Source organism: Larimichthys crocea, chromosome XXIV, assembly GCF_000972845.2.
Source record: "Larimichthys crocea isolate SSNF chromosome XXIV, L_crocea_2.0, whole genome shotgun sequence".
Lineage (NCBI taxonomy): Eukaryota > Metazoa > Chordata > Actinopteri > Sciaenidae > Larimichthys > Larimichthys crocea.
Genome location: NC_040034.1, coordinates 6,780,914 through 6,796,995, shown reverse-complemented (window position 1 = coordinate 6,796,995; position 16,082 = coordinate 6,780,914). Strand labels below are relative to the sequence as shown.

The 16,082-nt window shown below is 41.0% G+C and overlaps 2 protein-coding genes across 3 annotated transcripts; both read right to left on the bottom strand.

Moving 5' to 3' along the window:
* Positions 1-1,677: 1,677 nt before the first annotated feature.
* Positions 1,678-3,009, bottom strand: fabp7a (fatty acid binding protein 7, brain, a). Its single transcript, XM_010746646.3, has 4 exons — positions 2,855-3,009; positions 2,472-2,644; positions 2,263-2,364; positions 1,678-1,988 (listed from the first exon to the last, which is right to left on the bottom strand). Exons 1-4 carry the CDS (start codon positions 2,925-2,927, stop codon positions 1,938-1,940), a joined length of 399 nt encoding a protein of 132 aa, XP_010744948.3. The 5' UTR covers positions 2,928-3,009; the 3' UTR covers positions 1,678-1,937.
* An 885-nt stretch (positions 3,010-3,894) lies between these two features.
* Positions 3,895-15,595, bottom strand: usp40 (ubiquitin specific peptidase 40). Of its 2 annotated transcripts, none has more exons than XM_019254493.2 (31): positions 14,883-15,595; positions 14,725-14,792; positions 14,521-14,634; positions 13,620-13,784; positions 13,337-13,483; positions 13,003-13,146; positions 12,781-12,909; positions 12,511-12,630; positions 12,305-12,412; positions 11,980-12,162; positions 11,690-11,828; positions 11,407-11,488; positions 11,049-11,220; positions 10,872-10,956; positions 10,710-10,780; positions 9,960-10,369; positions 9,732-9,882; positions 9,561-9,621; positions 9,072-9,125; positions 8,742-8,830; positions 8,472-8,558; positions 8,332-8,368; positions 8,105-8,169; positions 7,824-7,898; positions 7,495-7,728; positions 7,211-7,329; positions 7,021-7,086; positions 6,694-6,904; positions 6,392-6,487; positions 6,201-6,295; positions 3,895-6,067 (listed from the first exon to the last, which is right to left on the bottom strand). In XM_019254493.2, the coding sequence occupies exons 1-31, from the start codon at positions 15,076-15,078 to the stop codon at positions 5,959-5,961; spliced, it is 3,882 nt and encodes a 1,293-aa protein (XP_019110038.2). In that variant the 5' UTR covers positions 15,079-15,595; the 3' UTR covers positions 3,895-5,958. The 2 variants fall into 2 exon arrangements, with proteins under 2 accessions (XP_019110038.2, XP_010744947.3); XM_010746645.3 differs by having other exon boundaries at positions 11,690-11,825.
* Between the last annotated feature and the right edge of the window lie 487 nt (positions 15,596-16,082).

Sequence of the window (16,082 nt, the reverse complement as noted above, 5' to 3'; positions counted from 1 at the left end):
TAGTTAAATATAAATCATTACTGTCATATTTATATTTTCATTTATACATTTTTGCACGTGGGAGCGAGTATACTACGGTACAGATATTTTGGTTCTCATCATCTTTATCATCTGTGATGTAGGTTGCCTAATGATAAGTGTTGTTCTCAATGAAATGGGAAACTGGAGAAAAGTATTCGATATGACATACAATTTTTATATGTTCGTGTGCAAGTCAGAGCTAGAAAGTCCAAAATATTCCAGCAGAACCTCGCCCACCTAAGAAATTTGTGGACTAGACGACAAGATTTTGTTTATTAATTAATTTAGTTTATATATTTTTTAGGATTCTTATTAAGAATCAGTTTTAAAAACAATGTCATATCTATGTAAATTCCTCTTAATTTCACTGTCACATGACATCACTTCTCTTAATAGTAGCTACAGCCCTGATGATTGTATGATTTGTGTGTGTTTGAACGTGAAATAATTAGAGTAGGACGAACTGAAGGGGTAGTAGACGGCCAGGTCTTCACACTGTTTTTGTCTAATGAGGCCAGAGAGGGGTTACTACAGGCCAGCTTACACCACTGACACAGATTCCACACAAAGAGGAAACTCCTGCTGCTCTCCTGGGAAAGTGTCCTGAGGACAGAAGAAGTTACACTAAAGCATCTCCCGCTGTTTCTCCAGCGTGAAACGTAATAAGCCAGACCCCCTTTTTTTTCCAGTGTGATTGTGCTGCTATAAACTCGCCTGAACTTGTCTTTTAGTTGCTTTTACCCCAAATACTTATGCAAATGATTTGGCCTGGTTTTGTGAGAGTTGAGGCATTTTTTTTTTGGCATACTATAACTGGAGCATAAAGATAGATTTTAATTTAAATTAATTCAGTGGGAAACGGACAAATGAGTTCCACTCCAGTTGCCACAGTTTCTTTGTGTCGAACGCTATTCAGGGGTGACCAAAAACTTGGCAGCCTGTGTGTTGGGATGAGAAGAATGGCCACTTGTAGTCAGTGTTCAGTAGGCTCGACACAGCTCACAGCTCACAGGGCAGGACAGGGAGGCTTTAATTTGGCTTCTTAAAATGTGGGAAAGAAGGAGGATGGATGAGGGAACTTCAAAATTAAAACAGTGTCCTCTTGTTTGCAATAGCTGAAAATCACAAAGACTTCATTTTTAAAACTACTATATTGGATTGAGATAAACTCTCCTGCACGCAATTGTTCCTCAACGTTGTCATCGTGTCATCTGTCATGCCAGCAGCAGCATTGAGTCACGGTTGGTCCACACACCATCGAATGATGCCTCTACGTAATGACACCACGACTAAAACCAGATTATCCCAAGGCCTGTGACATCACCCGCCCCCGCCCGTGCCTAGTCATCTCTGACCATCTGGGGGTAATTAGAGGACATTCATTCCCATGAGTTCAATGGTCACACTGGCTGCCGCTGCTGCACGGCCGGCTCTGGCCTGCACTGTCACCCTGCAGCTGTCACCTGGAACTGACCCATCACAGGGAGAGCACTGTTCCCACAACTTAAAGGTTGATGCATTTGAAAAGAAAAGCAGGGCTGCAAAGTTGGAAGGAAAAAAAAAACAGCCTCAATAGGAAAAGAGAGCTCTATTGAGATAAAGTAGAACTGACGAAGCTCTCAAACACCGACTGAAAAGTCTGAGACGTTAAGAAAGTTTAGTCAAGCACTTTATTTTTTCCCCTTTTTAACAGTTAATACACCGAATCAAACAGTTTAGGCCCTTTCACAGTCTGAATTTCTTATAAAAGATCTTATAAAAAGATTTCCCCAAAATATTTATCTCAAGTTACAACAATAAATCAAAGTGCAAATCACTGCATACAGTAAAAACAACATTTTAGGTTGAAAAACAAACAAACAGGAGGAACCTTGTTACAGTGCAGGGATGATTTGTTCATTCAAGTAGATGGTAAATTAGGCTTTCTCATATGTGCGGACTGCCTGGACTCCCTCAAAAGTCAAAGTCTGTGATTCAGAGGAGAGAAAAAAGCAAAAGACTATATTACATAACATTCAGCTGTGAAATCATGTATACTAGATGCAAAGCAAGTTATGAGCCGTATGGTAATTGCACCATTGCAAAGAGGCAAACTAATTTGACTAGCAAGTGTTTTACATGAGCAGAATGTCTGTTTATGGAGCAAATGGCTACCACAATGACAGGCAGACAAATCTCTCACGTGTCACTGTAAGGGATCATATCATATTCCATCAAGCCATGGGTGTTATTTAATCTTACCATCACCATCTTCCCATCCTTGATTTCTCTGACAAATCTGGTCTCTTTGCCGTCCCACCTTTGCACTTGCACCAGTTTGTCTCCCTCCATGGTGAAAGTAGACTGCAGGCACAGCACAAGCACACACATAGTATAATTTGAACCATTCAAGCTAAAAAAGCATGCACATGTTGCAGTGAAGCTTATACCAGGACTTTTACTCAGCTTACTTTGACCTGTCGGTCATCAGGCGTGGTCTCTTCAAACTCCTCTCCCAGCTTGGAGGAGATCTCGGTGTTCCTGAAGGTGCTCAGGGTTTTCACCACCACTTTTTCCCCATCCTGGCTGATCACTACTGTTGGTTTGGTGACATTGCCCACTTGTCTTGTGGCAAAACCGACACCTGTCACCAAAAAAACAGTGCACTTAGTGATGCAATATGCTGGATACTAATTCGAAAACAATATTAATATGCTTATTTTTTGAAAATATGAGCAAAAATAAGTAACTACTATGACAGAAACACAACTGAAGATTAAGTGCAGCCTACAGCAGACAACAATGCTCACTCTGCAAATAATTATTTAGTTAATGAAAAACAAATTTTGCTCACCAAGTGCCTTCATATAGTCATCAAAGTTCTGGCTGTCCACCAGTTTCCATGTGGCGCAGAAAGCATCAACCATTGTTGCAAATGTTATTGATCCAGTTCAGTGTTCAACTGTCAGACAGCCTCTGTTCTCCCTGCAGTAAATCTAACAGTGTCTGTCTGCCAAATTAATGCTCTAACACGGGGAGGGGACTAGAGCTGCAGCGTGAAAGCTGATTGAATGTTCCAGACTCCTCTCGAGCTGTGATTGGTCACTGCAAATCGTGCTGTTAATTTAACTTATTGTATATGAGGTGATGTCACAGTGGTGTCATGGTGAAGGGTCAGATCAGTCCTCCATCTCTTACTGGTCAGTTTCACAGGTTTGTGTTGTTATTCAGCTTTATGTGTTTGATTTGTGTGTTAATTAAATACTTTATTTGCATGCAAGTTATTATGCTAATTGTGTAACTTCTAATGATTAAGGTTACTAACAGACTAACTTTAATAAGAGAGCTAAACTGTGATAATACCTTAACTAAATTAACTCTTAGCCCATTAGCTGTTAACGTAATTTAAAGTTTTTTCATATGGTGACCATGGGTCAAGTAGATTAGCCACAACAGGATACCAGACAAATGAGATTACAATCCAGAGCAGAGGTTGGTTCATTCATTATTTATATATCTGTTTTTATGTCTATAGAGGCTGCTGAGTCTGGTTACATTGCTCGTTTGTCTAACTCCGGTTCTGGCACGACACCTGCGTCCCACAGCTGAAAACTTCCTCTTCCTTGTGATCCAAAACACCGGTGGGTGCTCTCAGCTCACAGTCCGGGCAGCACAGCTAACAAACTGAGCTAACGTTACCGAACAGCAGCTATAGTTGGCAGCAGTTTATTGAAAACATTTCCTCCATAAAATTTTGATCAAGTTTGACTAAATGTTACGTACTTCTCGTGGGTGATCGTACCTGGAGCACAAAGTTACATGCGAAGAGACACCATTCACCTGATTACAGGTCAGTTAATTTATGGTAGAAAAGTTACACAATGTTGCTTTAAGTTTGTTATTTTAAGTTGTATACCTTTATTGTTGATAAAATACCTCCTGCAGATACAGTCTGACAGAGATACAAACCGATGTCCACTGTTAATACAGCAGATCAGTCCCCATCAAGAACACCAAAGATGTAAAGCAATAACACTAGTAAATAATGCCATATGATACAAAATGAAATTTCAGTATTGCCGAGTATATTGTCAGTCTTCCTGCATCTGCTTAAAAAAAAAAAAAAAAAAAAGGAAATTAAATTACTTAGCACTGATCAAGGCCAGATTACTTGAAACAAAACCTCAAAACCTGCAAGCAGCATAGAAAACATCACAATTCATACAGTAAAAACATTATTTTGTCACTTTTTTTTTTCAAATATATTATCTACAAGAACAATTTTTACCTCCCTGAAGTTCACATATAGTGCATGCAAATTAAACATTAAATGTTCAACAATGAAAAACTCATGCAGAAACTCAGGGATCTTAAATCGAGGAGAATTCAAAGATTCAAATGTGTCGTTTTACAGTATATTTCTGGAGCAGCAAATTCATCTGGTGTCATACATGACAATGATTGACTCCATACAGCTTTTCATTTGAAGGCTGACATAATAGATTAGGGTGAAAGTGAAGACAGTCTGGCTTAATGTTCAACACGAAAAGAGTGTGGAACATGTCCAATAAAAGATAAGTTACGTCAGATGAGTTATAAGTTATCTAACCATTTATAGAGTATGACTAGAAGTAAACAAAAGCAGAGATGATCAAGTGCCAAATTATCAACTTATGTGTCACATAATACTTTTTAAGCTGTAGCTGACACTAATAGATCAGAGGCTGTTTGAGGAAAATAAAACTGTGAATTACGGCAAAGACAGAGAGGGCAGCAGAGGCAGAAGGAGAGAGGCAGAGAGTGAGGTAGGGAGGACAGAGCAGCACTGAGGCTTCTCCACATTAAGGCCTATCTCTCCTCTCCCTTATCAACCTTAAAACAAGCCCGTGATCCAGATACAATTTTGTTTTCAGCGCACAGTGACAGGTTTTTATAGAAACATGAGCATCACGCAAAACAAGCGAGACCCAATGACGGTTTCTTGATGGATTTTCTTCTATATTGGCTTGTTGTGCTTGACAACGTATTAACACGTTGGAAGTTAAAAGTCACTTTGTACCCTGATTGCTACAATTTATACAGAATATTATGAGAGAGAAATTCCAGTTAGCACAAGTGTCGGTATATAACAACCAGCAGAAGAAACCTCGCTCAGTTGAAACTGTTGAAACTTCTCAGAGCTGATACTTTCAGTATAAGGTTACAAATTAGAGACAATCATGTCTTTCTGAATGTCACACCATCTTCGAATATCCCCTCAGAAAAAATGTAAAAATGCAACTGTTTAATTAAAAGGTCCTGCATGCAGGATTTAGTGGCATCTAGGGGCGTAACTGCAGATTGCAACACCTAAATATGTCAAAGGAGGAACTACGGTGGGCACTAAAAACTCCATCTGGAGCAGGTGTTTGGTTTGTTCGTTACTCTAGAGACATGGCAGTGCAACACGACAGACTGTGACCTGCAGCTTCTGTAGATTTAAGAGGCTCCTTCTAAAAAGGTGACATAAATGCAATGATTCTTATTCAGGTGATTATACACTAATGAAAACATAGTTATGCATATTATACTCAATTACTGCTATATTCTGTAAATAGAGCCACCTAAATCTGACACACTGGACCTTTAAAATAAAGTGCATGCATGGTATTTGTAATTTAGGAAGCTTACAGAGGGAGGAACTCTGGAAATATTGCATAGAAATAATGCAAAATAAAATTCATTCTTTCTTTCAACATGTCAGACAGATGAGGAGAAGGAATTACTTGACCCTTTCATTTTAGCAGAGTTTGAAATATTTGAGAAATGCAGTAAAAAAAAAAAAAAAAAAATAGAAAAGAAAAGAAATGGCACAAGACTGACGTCAAGAGGATTGTCCTGCAACGTGGCATCTCTGTGTGTGTGCATGTGGTTTTATAGGTAGTTCTGATCTGTTCATGCACCCATGGGAGCGGGATGCTATCTGAACACCCCAACGTTGATCGACAGTGCCACCTCTGGTTTCCTGGATTTGGTTGGTCCAGTCTTCTTCCGTGGTCCAACACCATCAGAGCCTGCATCCTGCCCTCTGAAAGGAGCACAACAAGGAAAAACATTTTACTGAAGGATAAAAAAAGTCACACAATCAAAACTAACCGACACAGTGCAGTGGTTTCACAGCTAAAGTACTAATCACAGCAGCCATAAGATGATCGTCTCACCCTTTCCTGCGTTGCTCTGCCTGCTCTCTGAGCCTCTGCTGGCCTTGCTCATCCTCCAGGGTGACAAAGTCCCTGTTGTTGTCAATCAAAAGATTCTGGGAAGAATATCAAGAATTTTAGTGTTTGTCAAACAAATCCAACAAAAACAGAAGAATAAGTGCAGCCTAAAACAAACAGGGTTTTGTAAATACCTTGATGCCGATCGTGTCTCCATCTTTGAGATGAAATGGTGCTCCCAGCAGTGATTCTGCCTTCTTCTTCTTTTTCTTTTTGGAAACCTGCTGGCTCTGAAAGTTAAAGAAATGACACATCACTCACTGATAACGTGACAATGAATGAGCAAAATCTGATACTGAGACCTTTTTTGCTTATGGAAGAAAAAAGGCTTCCTGATGAAATGACTGAACTGAATGACTAAGTTTGATTGTGGAAGTATACATATGCCACCAACACCTAACCAAAGAAAAACAACAAATGACTCATCTAATCTTACCCAGTTTGAGATTTCCTCCCATGTATGTTTGTCTGGCTGGTGTTTGGCCAACAGCAGAGAGTCTGGGGAGAGGCCGTAAAGTGAGGCCAGACAAGTGCGAAGAGAGCGAGGGGATGAGTCGTGGGATGCATCCCAAACCAGCTCCTCTGCAGGGTAGTAACACCGCTCCCCTGGTATTCCCATTTTAACATTCAGCAGCACCTCCTTAGGGCTTAGGAACAGAAGGACATAAAGAATTTAACTGAAAAATGAAAGAAGAGTCCTTTCTCACATCATGGAGAGATGCTACATAACATGTATAAATCAGAAGGACATCCTAAACCTTACCCAAGATCTTCTTCTTTTAGTAGCTGCTGCACACAGAGGTCTGTACCACTAGTCAGCTTCAATTTCCTAAAATCGGGAGGAAACATGAAACCAAGCAATGACTCAAAACATCTGCATTGATCAATAATAAATACAATCTGGTCAACGTCAAAGACAAAGTAAGGCATAAACCCTGTTAACGTGTTTATACCTGAGTGTCAGCTGTTGTCCTCTGAGGATTCGTGCCAGCCTCCGTCCCTCAAGCAGCCACACACGCATGAATGCAGAGGTTGGCACACACACATCCTGAAGTGCAGGCAGTGTCAACACCTGATACAGAAGTAGGAAACAAAGTTGAGCAAGAGTTCACGTTGTAGCCAGCCAAATGTAAATACAATGATTATTTATCCCCGTTCCTTTCTTTGACTTCAGACTTCAACTTCAGAAACTCTGACCAAACTTGTACAAACAACTCAATTTTAACCTTCATCCTACCTGAGTCTTGAGATCCTCCAGCGTGGCCTCGTCCGATATCTCCACCTGTCCTACACTTCTCAGCTCTGCCATGTTGCCAGCACACAGAGGTGGTGAGTGACTGTGCGTTTCGCCTGCACTCACAGCCTCCAGCATTTGCTCCTCAGCGTGGCTGCTGTCAGTGTGATTATAATCACTTTCCATGGAGTTATTTCTTGGATCCAGATACAGCCACACAGATAGTTTGAGAAATCCCTGACAGAAAACAAGAGACAACAAAGTCTAAGGAGGGGTAACATTATAGCATATGATGAATCTCAAACCAAAATAAAAAAAAAACATTGAAATACCTTCGGTGGTAGGTGTCCTTCTGTGATGATTAATGTCTCTCCATTGCTTATCTTCAGCTCTGACAGACAAGCATCCTGAGAATAAAAGATTGTTGGCAGTTAGTCAAATATTTCAAACACTACTTTTCACACATATTTGTGATGATGAATGAATGAATTGTGGCTTTAAGATGATACCAATACTAACTAAATAAAAAAAGTACACCTTATAAGCATGAGCAAAACAACAGACATCTGCAAACACGGTTCGATTAAAGCAAGACATGTTGTTCACCACTCACTTCATCCATAAGTGGCTCTCCAACCTCCTCGCACCAGTCGAGCCTCCTCAAGTGCCAACAGGTGCCTGCAAAGACACATTTAAATGACATTAACAACCAGATAATGCACCAACACCGTCAACAATCACTCCAGTAAAAGATGTCTGATTACAGTCCTACAAAAGCAGACACATTTATGAACAGCAACACAAGTAACATTAAGGTACAAAAGGAAACTGAAGCTTTACCATCAAGTCCAACAGCGTCCAGCATTGACTTCAGACACTGCAAATAACAAAGAATAAGTGTTTTAAAAACTTTACATATGTAACATAAGCACATTATGAATGTTTCACAAAATAAGTGCATTAACATTTTTCCCCCTCACCTCTTTGACAGTACAAGTACTCTCCACAATTATGTTCATCTCCGTGCCAGCAGATGGCGCTGTGCCCACAGAGAAGTTCAAAAAAAGCTGTGACACAAAGAGAAAATCCACATCAGTCAAACGATTCAACGCTCGTGGCTCCTTTCCTTGATTTGCTTTAAAATATAGGATGGGGGAAAAGTTTACTAATACTTAAAAGTTCTATAACCTTTCCCTGTGCAGCTGCAGGTACAAAGGATTTATTGAAGGCTTCAAATAAAAAAGACACACCTGTGATGGCTTGGGGGCATTTCCCGGACAGAGCGTCAGTGTGGTCATGAGTCGCACCCCTGCATCGCGAACACTCAACTCCTCACACACTGTCAAGGTAAACCAACATAAGTGCACTAAGTAAATATGCTCTAAAACTTCAAAGAGAGATGATGAGAAGAAACATTACAAGCGAGGGGGGGGGGGGGGGGGAGTACCCTTTAAACATTTTATGAGGGGGCAGTGTAAAAGGAATGCATATCTTAATATTTTGTTTAAATGAGGGGGATTTCCAGCTCTTAAGTCATCTGTACCATTAAAATAACCCCCAGGTAACAAATGACACAGTACCTGGAGGAAGGAGTTTCCCTGTGCAGTCCACCTGTCTCAGGCAGTACTGTGCACCTGGTCAGTGAGAATAAAAACAGCTGATTTAAATGAACCCAAACACAAGTACAAAAAATTTTACAGGAATCAAATTGGAGACAACTGACGTCGTCAATCATGGGCTTATAATTCATCAACATTTTTTTTATATTAACCTTGGTAAAATTCTGATATTGGGCCCAGTTTAACAGGCTGTGATTTTTGTGATATCGTACCTTTTCTAAAAATGTGAAAGCCTGTGAATGATATCTAATGCAAGCTCTTATTTCTTATTTCACTGATAATAACTTGTGAATTATCAAGCATATTTTATACAAATAACATTGGTTAACTTTAATGTACTTGATTTTGAGGCTGTGTGTTGCATTTTTAAAGTTATTACTGGGATTTTGCGTGTATAAAATGAGTTAAAAATAATGGTGTGGTGCACATGTTTAACACTGAGCAGCCTGCCTGGGAGTTGCTCCTGTAGCTGCAGCTCCTCTATGGCTCTCTTTTTCACCTCACACAGCAGCTGTAAGAAAGAGATATTAAACATGATGATTTTTTTTTACAATCTGATGCTAAATGGACCCAAACACACAAACTAGGCAGAGTAAAAACAGCAGCACAAAAATTACTAACCATATTTCCTGTAGCTGGAACCTTGATCTTCCTCCTCTCCTCTTCTTTTTCTCCTTCTTCTCCTCCTCCAGGTGGTTGAAAGTCCACCTGAAGCCAGCGGCAGTCAGATGGTGTAGTCACGGTGACGACATCTCCATTTAGAGCGAACATGCTGAGCAAAGTTAAGAAACATGGTAAAACACACACCTCAAGAAAAATCACACGTGCACACACTGCAGAGGATTTTACCTGCTGTCGAACGATTGTGGCTCCAGCACCAGCAGCGCGTCTCCGTCTTTCAGCGACAGCTCCTTTAGCGTCCGCTGCATGTCAGTGGGGGGAAACAACCTCCAACCACTTGCCCCTCCTCCTTCTCCTGCCCCATGCTCTCCTTTCTTCCCTCCTTTATGCTCCTGGCACAGGAGACTCTCCTTAGGCTCCCCCAGTGCCTCCCTCACCTCCCCGAGAGTCGCAGCACCTGCAAAACCTCTCGCTTCCCTTTTAAGCCCTGGCCCCCCATTTTCAAATTCTCCTCTTCCCTCTTCAAGCTCCACCCCATCCTCCATCTCCGGATTGCCATCTTCCCCCAAGAAGGGACGGACTACAGTCAGCAGCACTGGCTCCCACTCGGCCCCAGTCAGGATGGTTGCACCACACACCTGAAGAGATACGAGACAGACATTTGGGATCTCAAATGAACATGTTTGGTTACACTTGACTGTCTGCATTCTTGCAAATTAATTGAATTAGGTTTTTTTAGATAGCTAACTTATACAGTACAGTGCTGAGTCCGTCTTCTTACCCTTGAGTGTTATTTTTGTGTATCAAATTTGCTCAACAAATAGAGCGGCAGGAAGATTGACATATCAATTTGGGGGTGCAAATTACACTAATGATCACATCTCACGAAATCATGCCCACACATGAGCAGGTGGCAATTATCAAGTTGAAACAAGCCAGTTTGTGCAGTTAAGGGGGTTTGATGAACACTTCGCTTACCTCTCTGCCATTCCACACAAACAGGTCGGAGTTTGTATGAATGCCTGCACTGTACAGGGAGACACCGTCATCTGCAAAGGATACCACAACAAAAACATTAGTTATGACATTTGTAAAATGTCTTCTATCCTCTTGAAGCTATTCTGCATATAAGTGACTCACCTGTAAGAGTATTATAGAGGTGTAGACCTGCAGGAAGACTTTTGGCCACAGTCAGAGCCATATCCCCTTCCCATAGTTCCTGCATCTATGTAAACAAATGCAAAAAAACAAAACAGCTTATTCCTTTCATCGTTTTAAAAACACAACAGTTATCAGTTGTTGTTTTTTTAAACTTACCTGATAAATAGCCAATCGGAGATCGCCCACTGTCTTTCTACGGTCAAAGCTCAGAGCTGTGCCCCCATTCTGCTCTTTGCTGATCGGCTGCAGGGCTCCATTTTCTAGCCTGTAACTGGGTGCCAGGTGGAGACGTAGCTCCACGGTGTTATTTGTGGCTTCAAACTCCTCACTGCGACAGAAACACTGATGTTATATTGCTATGACTGATATTAACAATCTGTGTAAGTTTCATATTTTTTCTGGGTGTTCATCCTCACTGATTTAGGAGCTTTTAGATATTACACTCTTAAGTCAGAACCCATTAGACACCTTAAATGTTATAACAATATATGAATGTGTATGTTTGTTTCTGTACCGCATGTGCTGCAGTTTGATATTCTCCTCCTGAGCCATCTGGATGAGGTGAAGAGGAACTTTATATTGGGGATTTTTCAGAGCTGCAAACACAAAACACATTTTAAATAGATGCCTATAAGTCACCTACTTCTGTGAACTTTAGGACAAAACTTATCAAAATTAGACCTACGATTAACTGATCCATTGTTCAATTAAAATAACCCGAACTTTAATCTAAATGTACCCCACTTAATATCCTCTTCTGTATTTCTTTTTCTGATCCAACACATGGTGTCCTTTACCTTCACTGGGCCTGTGCAGCTGTGTTTTTCTGTAGAACAGCATGTATGCACTCTCTTTGCCCTGGAACTGCTTCTCTATGTCAGACTCCCTGATGGAGGTCACCGCAGAGTCGTTCAGGTCAAACCAGTGGCTACCCTGCTGACAGACAGGAAGAAGCACCATGAGAAACAGGCATCAGAGTAATCACAAGATGTACACCAGAAAGAGAGACGAGAAACAGTTTTAAGTAAGTGTTCAGTGTCAGTTTAGACCTTAAATTCCTGCTAAAATGTGGCTGCTGCTCTTATACCTCTTGTTCAGGCTCTGGTTGATGTTCAGCAGCTCCAGGGTCTAAAGGTGTTGAAGTATCATGGTTAGTGGGCTGCTCTGCTTGGGTGGTTGGTTCAGTCACAGGGCTTGGTGGGTTGGCCTTCAATGCCACTCGGGTACCACTGGACACCAACATGAAAACGTCACTGTGGGACTGCAGAAACTACACCAGAAGAGAAAAGTTAAAGACATGACAGTTATTGGCATGATAAATAAAGAGAAAAGTTAAAGACATGACAGTTATTGGCATGATAAATAAACTGGAATAAGCACCAAAAGGACACCTTATAATAAGCCAAATATACCTTTCCTATGGGGCCATAGTGTTTTCTGAATTTTTTGCCCCAGGATGAACCAATCTTGTCCATGAGTTTCTGTCCCAGCTGGTCCAGCAAGACACTCTTTAATGGCTCCTAGTGGACAGGAAATACAACAGCGACTAATTATTTAACCATGACTATACAAGTGACTCAGCAAAGAAAGCAAACTCTTAGATTTACAGTTGCTATACCTGGGAAATAATAGCAGTAAGGACAGACAACGGATCATCTTCTTGTAGTTTTGGCTCACATGCTTCCTTCTTGACGTCCTCCTTGACTTTTTTCTGAGTCTTGGGTTTGCATTCCTCCTCCTGATAATGACATTACATTGCTGATAGTAAAGCAGGTCAGAAATACCTGCTAAACTGAGTATTGTCAATTAAAAGCCAATGATTTACTACTGAAGTATAACTTTTTTAAATAAAATGTAATTCTCCTATTTGCTCTTATTTTTTGCTCACCGGAGGCTCCCATTGGCCCAGCTGGTCAATATCCCTGATATAGACATGGTAATGGCCACCATAGCAGCCACCCTTATGGATAATCACAGAAAACAGCTCATAGGAGTAATCAGAGTCCTCTCCGTCAGTCTGTAAGGGAGGAACATGTCGTAGACAAGACATCTAGTGTAAGCATAAGGCTGGAAACCAAGAAAAATGAACAAATAAGAAAGTCTGGTTTACCTGTTCACAAAATGGCTGTAGGTTGATGGTGAAGGGGAAACTGTAGCGTCCTGTCTCCTTGTATCGCTCACATTTGGCAAAGTCGAAGCTGAATCTCAGCAAAGACATAGTCATGAATGGAGGAAGCTTCTTCAGCTTGGCAGACTGAATAAGAATAAAAATAAGGTAAAGGAAGTTAAAAAAAACAACTTGAAAGTGCTATATTTTTATGTTAGAGTGGGAGTTCTCTGCACGTCTAATCCTCTTTTCAACTCAATTGTTTAATATAAAGTTGGTTCACTGTATTACAACCTTTGCTATCGTGTTAAGTATCAGTTTGAAAGTTGGCACTGACCTTGGCAGCAGTGACCAACCTGTCGCACTGTGCACAGCGGTACAGGTTATTGCCCTCAAACAACTCTTCCTCTACAAACATGCTCCACAACGCATCCTCCAGGCTAGACATGCCACAAACACACACTGTCAGGTCCAGGAAGTCCTCCTTAAGACAAAACAAACAAAAACAAAACAGAACTGGATTCATTTTGATTTATTCCATCATGGAAAACCTCTCTATGGTCAGTCTTACTAAGACTTTCCAACTATATTTAACAGTTAAAACAACATTAAAAACACACCTGTCTCTGGCTGACATTACCACACTCCTTGCAGACAATGCTGTTGACGATGGTACCATGGTACAGCCGGTGGATAAAACTGCTACCGCTGGTGTCCACAAGAGAGTGCTCCAAAGCACTGAACAGAATCCTGTTCAGCTCCTGCACATCATGCTGATTTGTTCCCTGAGAGAGAGAGAGAGAGAGAGAGGACAAAAGATCAAATCGTGGAAAAAACACAGCCTAGTTACATACTAAATGACACTTTTTATAGTATGTTGTTTTGGTAGTTATAAAACCTGTGTGCTCTATGAATTATATAAGACTTGCACAGATAAAAAACAATGTTGCCTACTGATTTAATACATAAATGTTTATCTATAATCTTCTGTTTAACACCATCTGCTGTGTTTTTTTGTTCATTTAGAGTATATTTATGTCTGTAACTTTATTATAAATGCACTATACATTTTTTAAATATGGTATATATAGTATATAGAGACATGTCACTCTACACTTTAAACCCATCACACACAGACATACTTTCAGCAACATTTTTGTCTAGTCACGTCACTCTTACCTCCCAACTACGACTCAAGTTACACTTTTCCATTTTAATGGTTTTAGGTTCAAGTTTAATCACATCACTCTATGTACAGTCTGGACCTGGACAAGGTGTCCTGAGGCAAATTCTATAAATGTTTCTGTCTGCCCCCCCACCCTCTCTCTAAATGCATTTCTTCTCCATGACTGCAGATGAGTTGCCTCCAGAGAAAATGTAATTCCAATGAGGTTTTCAGTTTTTTCTTCTTTGGATTCAAGTATGCATTTCCCAACATGACTGGAAGGTAAATTGATCACTGAAATGAGAAGCGTAACCTGAGCCCTCTCCTTCTCACTGACAAAGATAATGGACAGAGACCTCGCTGCTGTTCCAGCCAAAACTGCCGGTGAGGTTAGCGGTGGAGGCGCTCTGCTGGTCCGACAGCAGCAGACTGGCAAACAGGCTCTGCAGCTCCAGCGGGATCACTCTGACCTGAGGGGAAGAAGGTATAAAAAAAAAAAACCTCAGCATGAAACACAAAGAAACTACTTCTATGGTTACAAGTAGAGTAAGGGCACCTACTTTGGCTCCTGGTTTCTCTTTGTCCTCCAGGCATCCTAACTCATCTGGCCCCAAACTGAACAGCTCCTCTGCAAAGACACACCAAAATCATGAAGTAAACACAACAACACTCTGGTTATTTACAGCACAGGTGGACCTGATCATCCTCCTGTCCATACCTCTGAACTCTGGGGTGAACAGCAAGGTCTGGAGGAGAGAGTTCAGGTAGCAGGTGCCCCCCTGGTTCTTGATGCCGCACAGATTGCTCCTGCCTCGGGGCGCAGGTGGCTCGTCTCCCCCCTTTGTAACTCTTCCTCTGGAGGACGCCGAAGCGAAACCTTCCTCCTCATCTTCCTCGAAAAGATTCCCAAACATTATGTGTCGGTTTTCCTCTCCCTCTCTCTCTCTCTCTCGGTTATGCGTGGGTAAAGTCGTGGTTTAACACTCCGGTGTGCCCTCTTGCTATCTCATCTTGGTCTTGCCGAGTTCTCTGTTGACAATGGCCGGGCTGACTCTGAGATATGAAGACTTCACGGGGCTGAACATAGCGACTATTACCGGACGTGTATGCGTTTGACTCGCAGTTACAGCTCAGCACGCCGACAGAGACTAAACAGTTGGAGTCGGACACTGATGAAAAGCTTGACAAGCTCAGCGAAAATCGGTGAAAATCACGTTAACGGTCAGTGTCACTACGACTGCAACAATGGCGCCTTCTTACCGGACGTCTAACGGCTACTTCGGCTGTTAAACGGTGTAACTGTCGCTGCCGACACGGTGTCTTCCTTCCTCTGTCTGTCTTAAACCAGCTAACAAACCAAACGTAAATAAAAATACCCTCGGTGAGCAGTAGGCAGCCATGTTTCGTCCTGGCGAGAAGAAAATCGAAATGGTGCATTGTGGTACTTGTAGTCTCACGCTCGGCTAACGGTTACGCACTCATATTCAGATAATTAAAAGTTATGTTTTATGATTTTAACAAATTCACATAAACATCTTGATGTAATTCTAGTGATTTAATGTCAATTTGATGATATAGCCATAAAAAAAAATCTTGTTTTATAGACAATATTTGTAGGCATAAAAACTACATTTCCGCATAAAAACTACATTTCCGACAAGTCTAATCTTGAAGTCATGGGACTTGTAGTCTTCTACATGTTTTACAGTTGTAGGTATTAGATTAGATTAGATTAGATACTTTATTCATCCCTTTATTCATTTACTTGTTACAGCAGCAGAGGAAAGTGTAGCATACACTACAGAATTAGAAAAAAGTAGAAAAGGCAAAAAAAAAACAGCACAATAAACAGACAGAAATATGTATAACCTACACAATAAAGAGACAGAAATATGTATAACCTACACAATAAACACGA

Coding starts and splice junctions, on each gene's coding strand:
- fabp7a (XM_010746646.3), bottom strand. CDS start 2,927: ATGGTTGATGCTTTCTGCGCCACATGGAAACTGGTGGACAGCCAGAAC. Junction 2,645..2,854: donor TGACTATATGAAGGCACTTG/GTGAGCAAAATT, acceptor TTTTGGTGACAG/GTGTCGGTTTTGCCACAAGA. Junction 1,989..2,262: donor AGGATGGGAAGATGGTGATG/GTAAGATTAAAT, acceptor TCTGAATCACAG/ACTTTGACTTTTGAGGGAGT.
- usp40 (XM_019254493.2), bottom strand. CDS start 15,078: ATGTTTGGGAATCTTTTCGAGGAAGATGAGGAGGAAGGTTTCGCTTCG. Junction 7,729..7,823: donor AAGGACACCTACCACCGAAG/GTATTTCAATGT, acceptor GTTTTCTGTCAG/GGATTTCTCAAACTATCTGT. Junction 7,330..7,494: donor TGGAGGATCTCAAGACTCAG/GTAGGATGAAGG, acceptor CTTCTGTATCAG/GTGTTGACACTGCCTGCACT.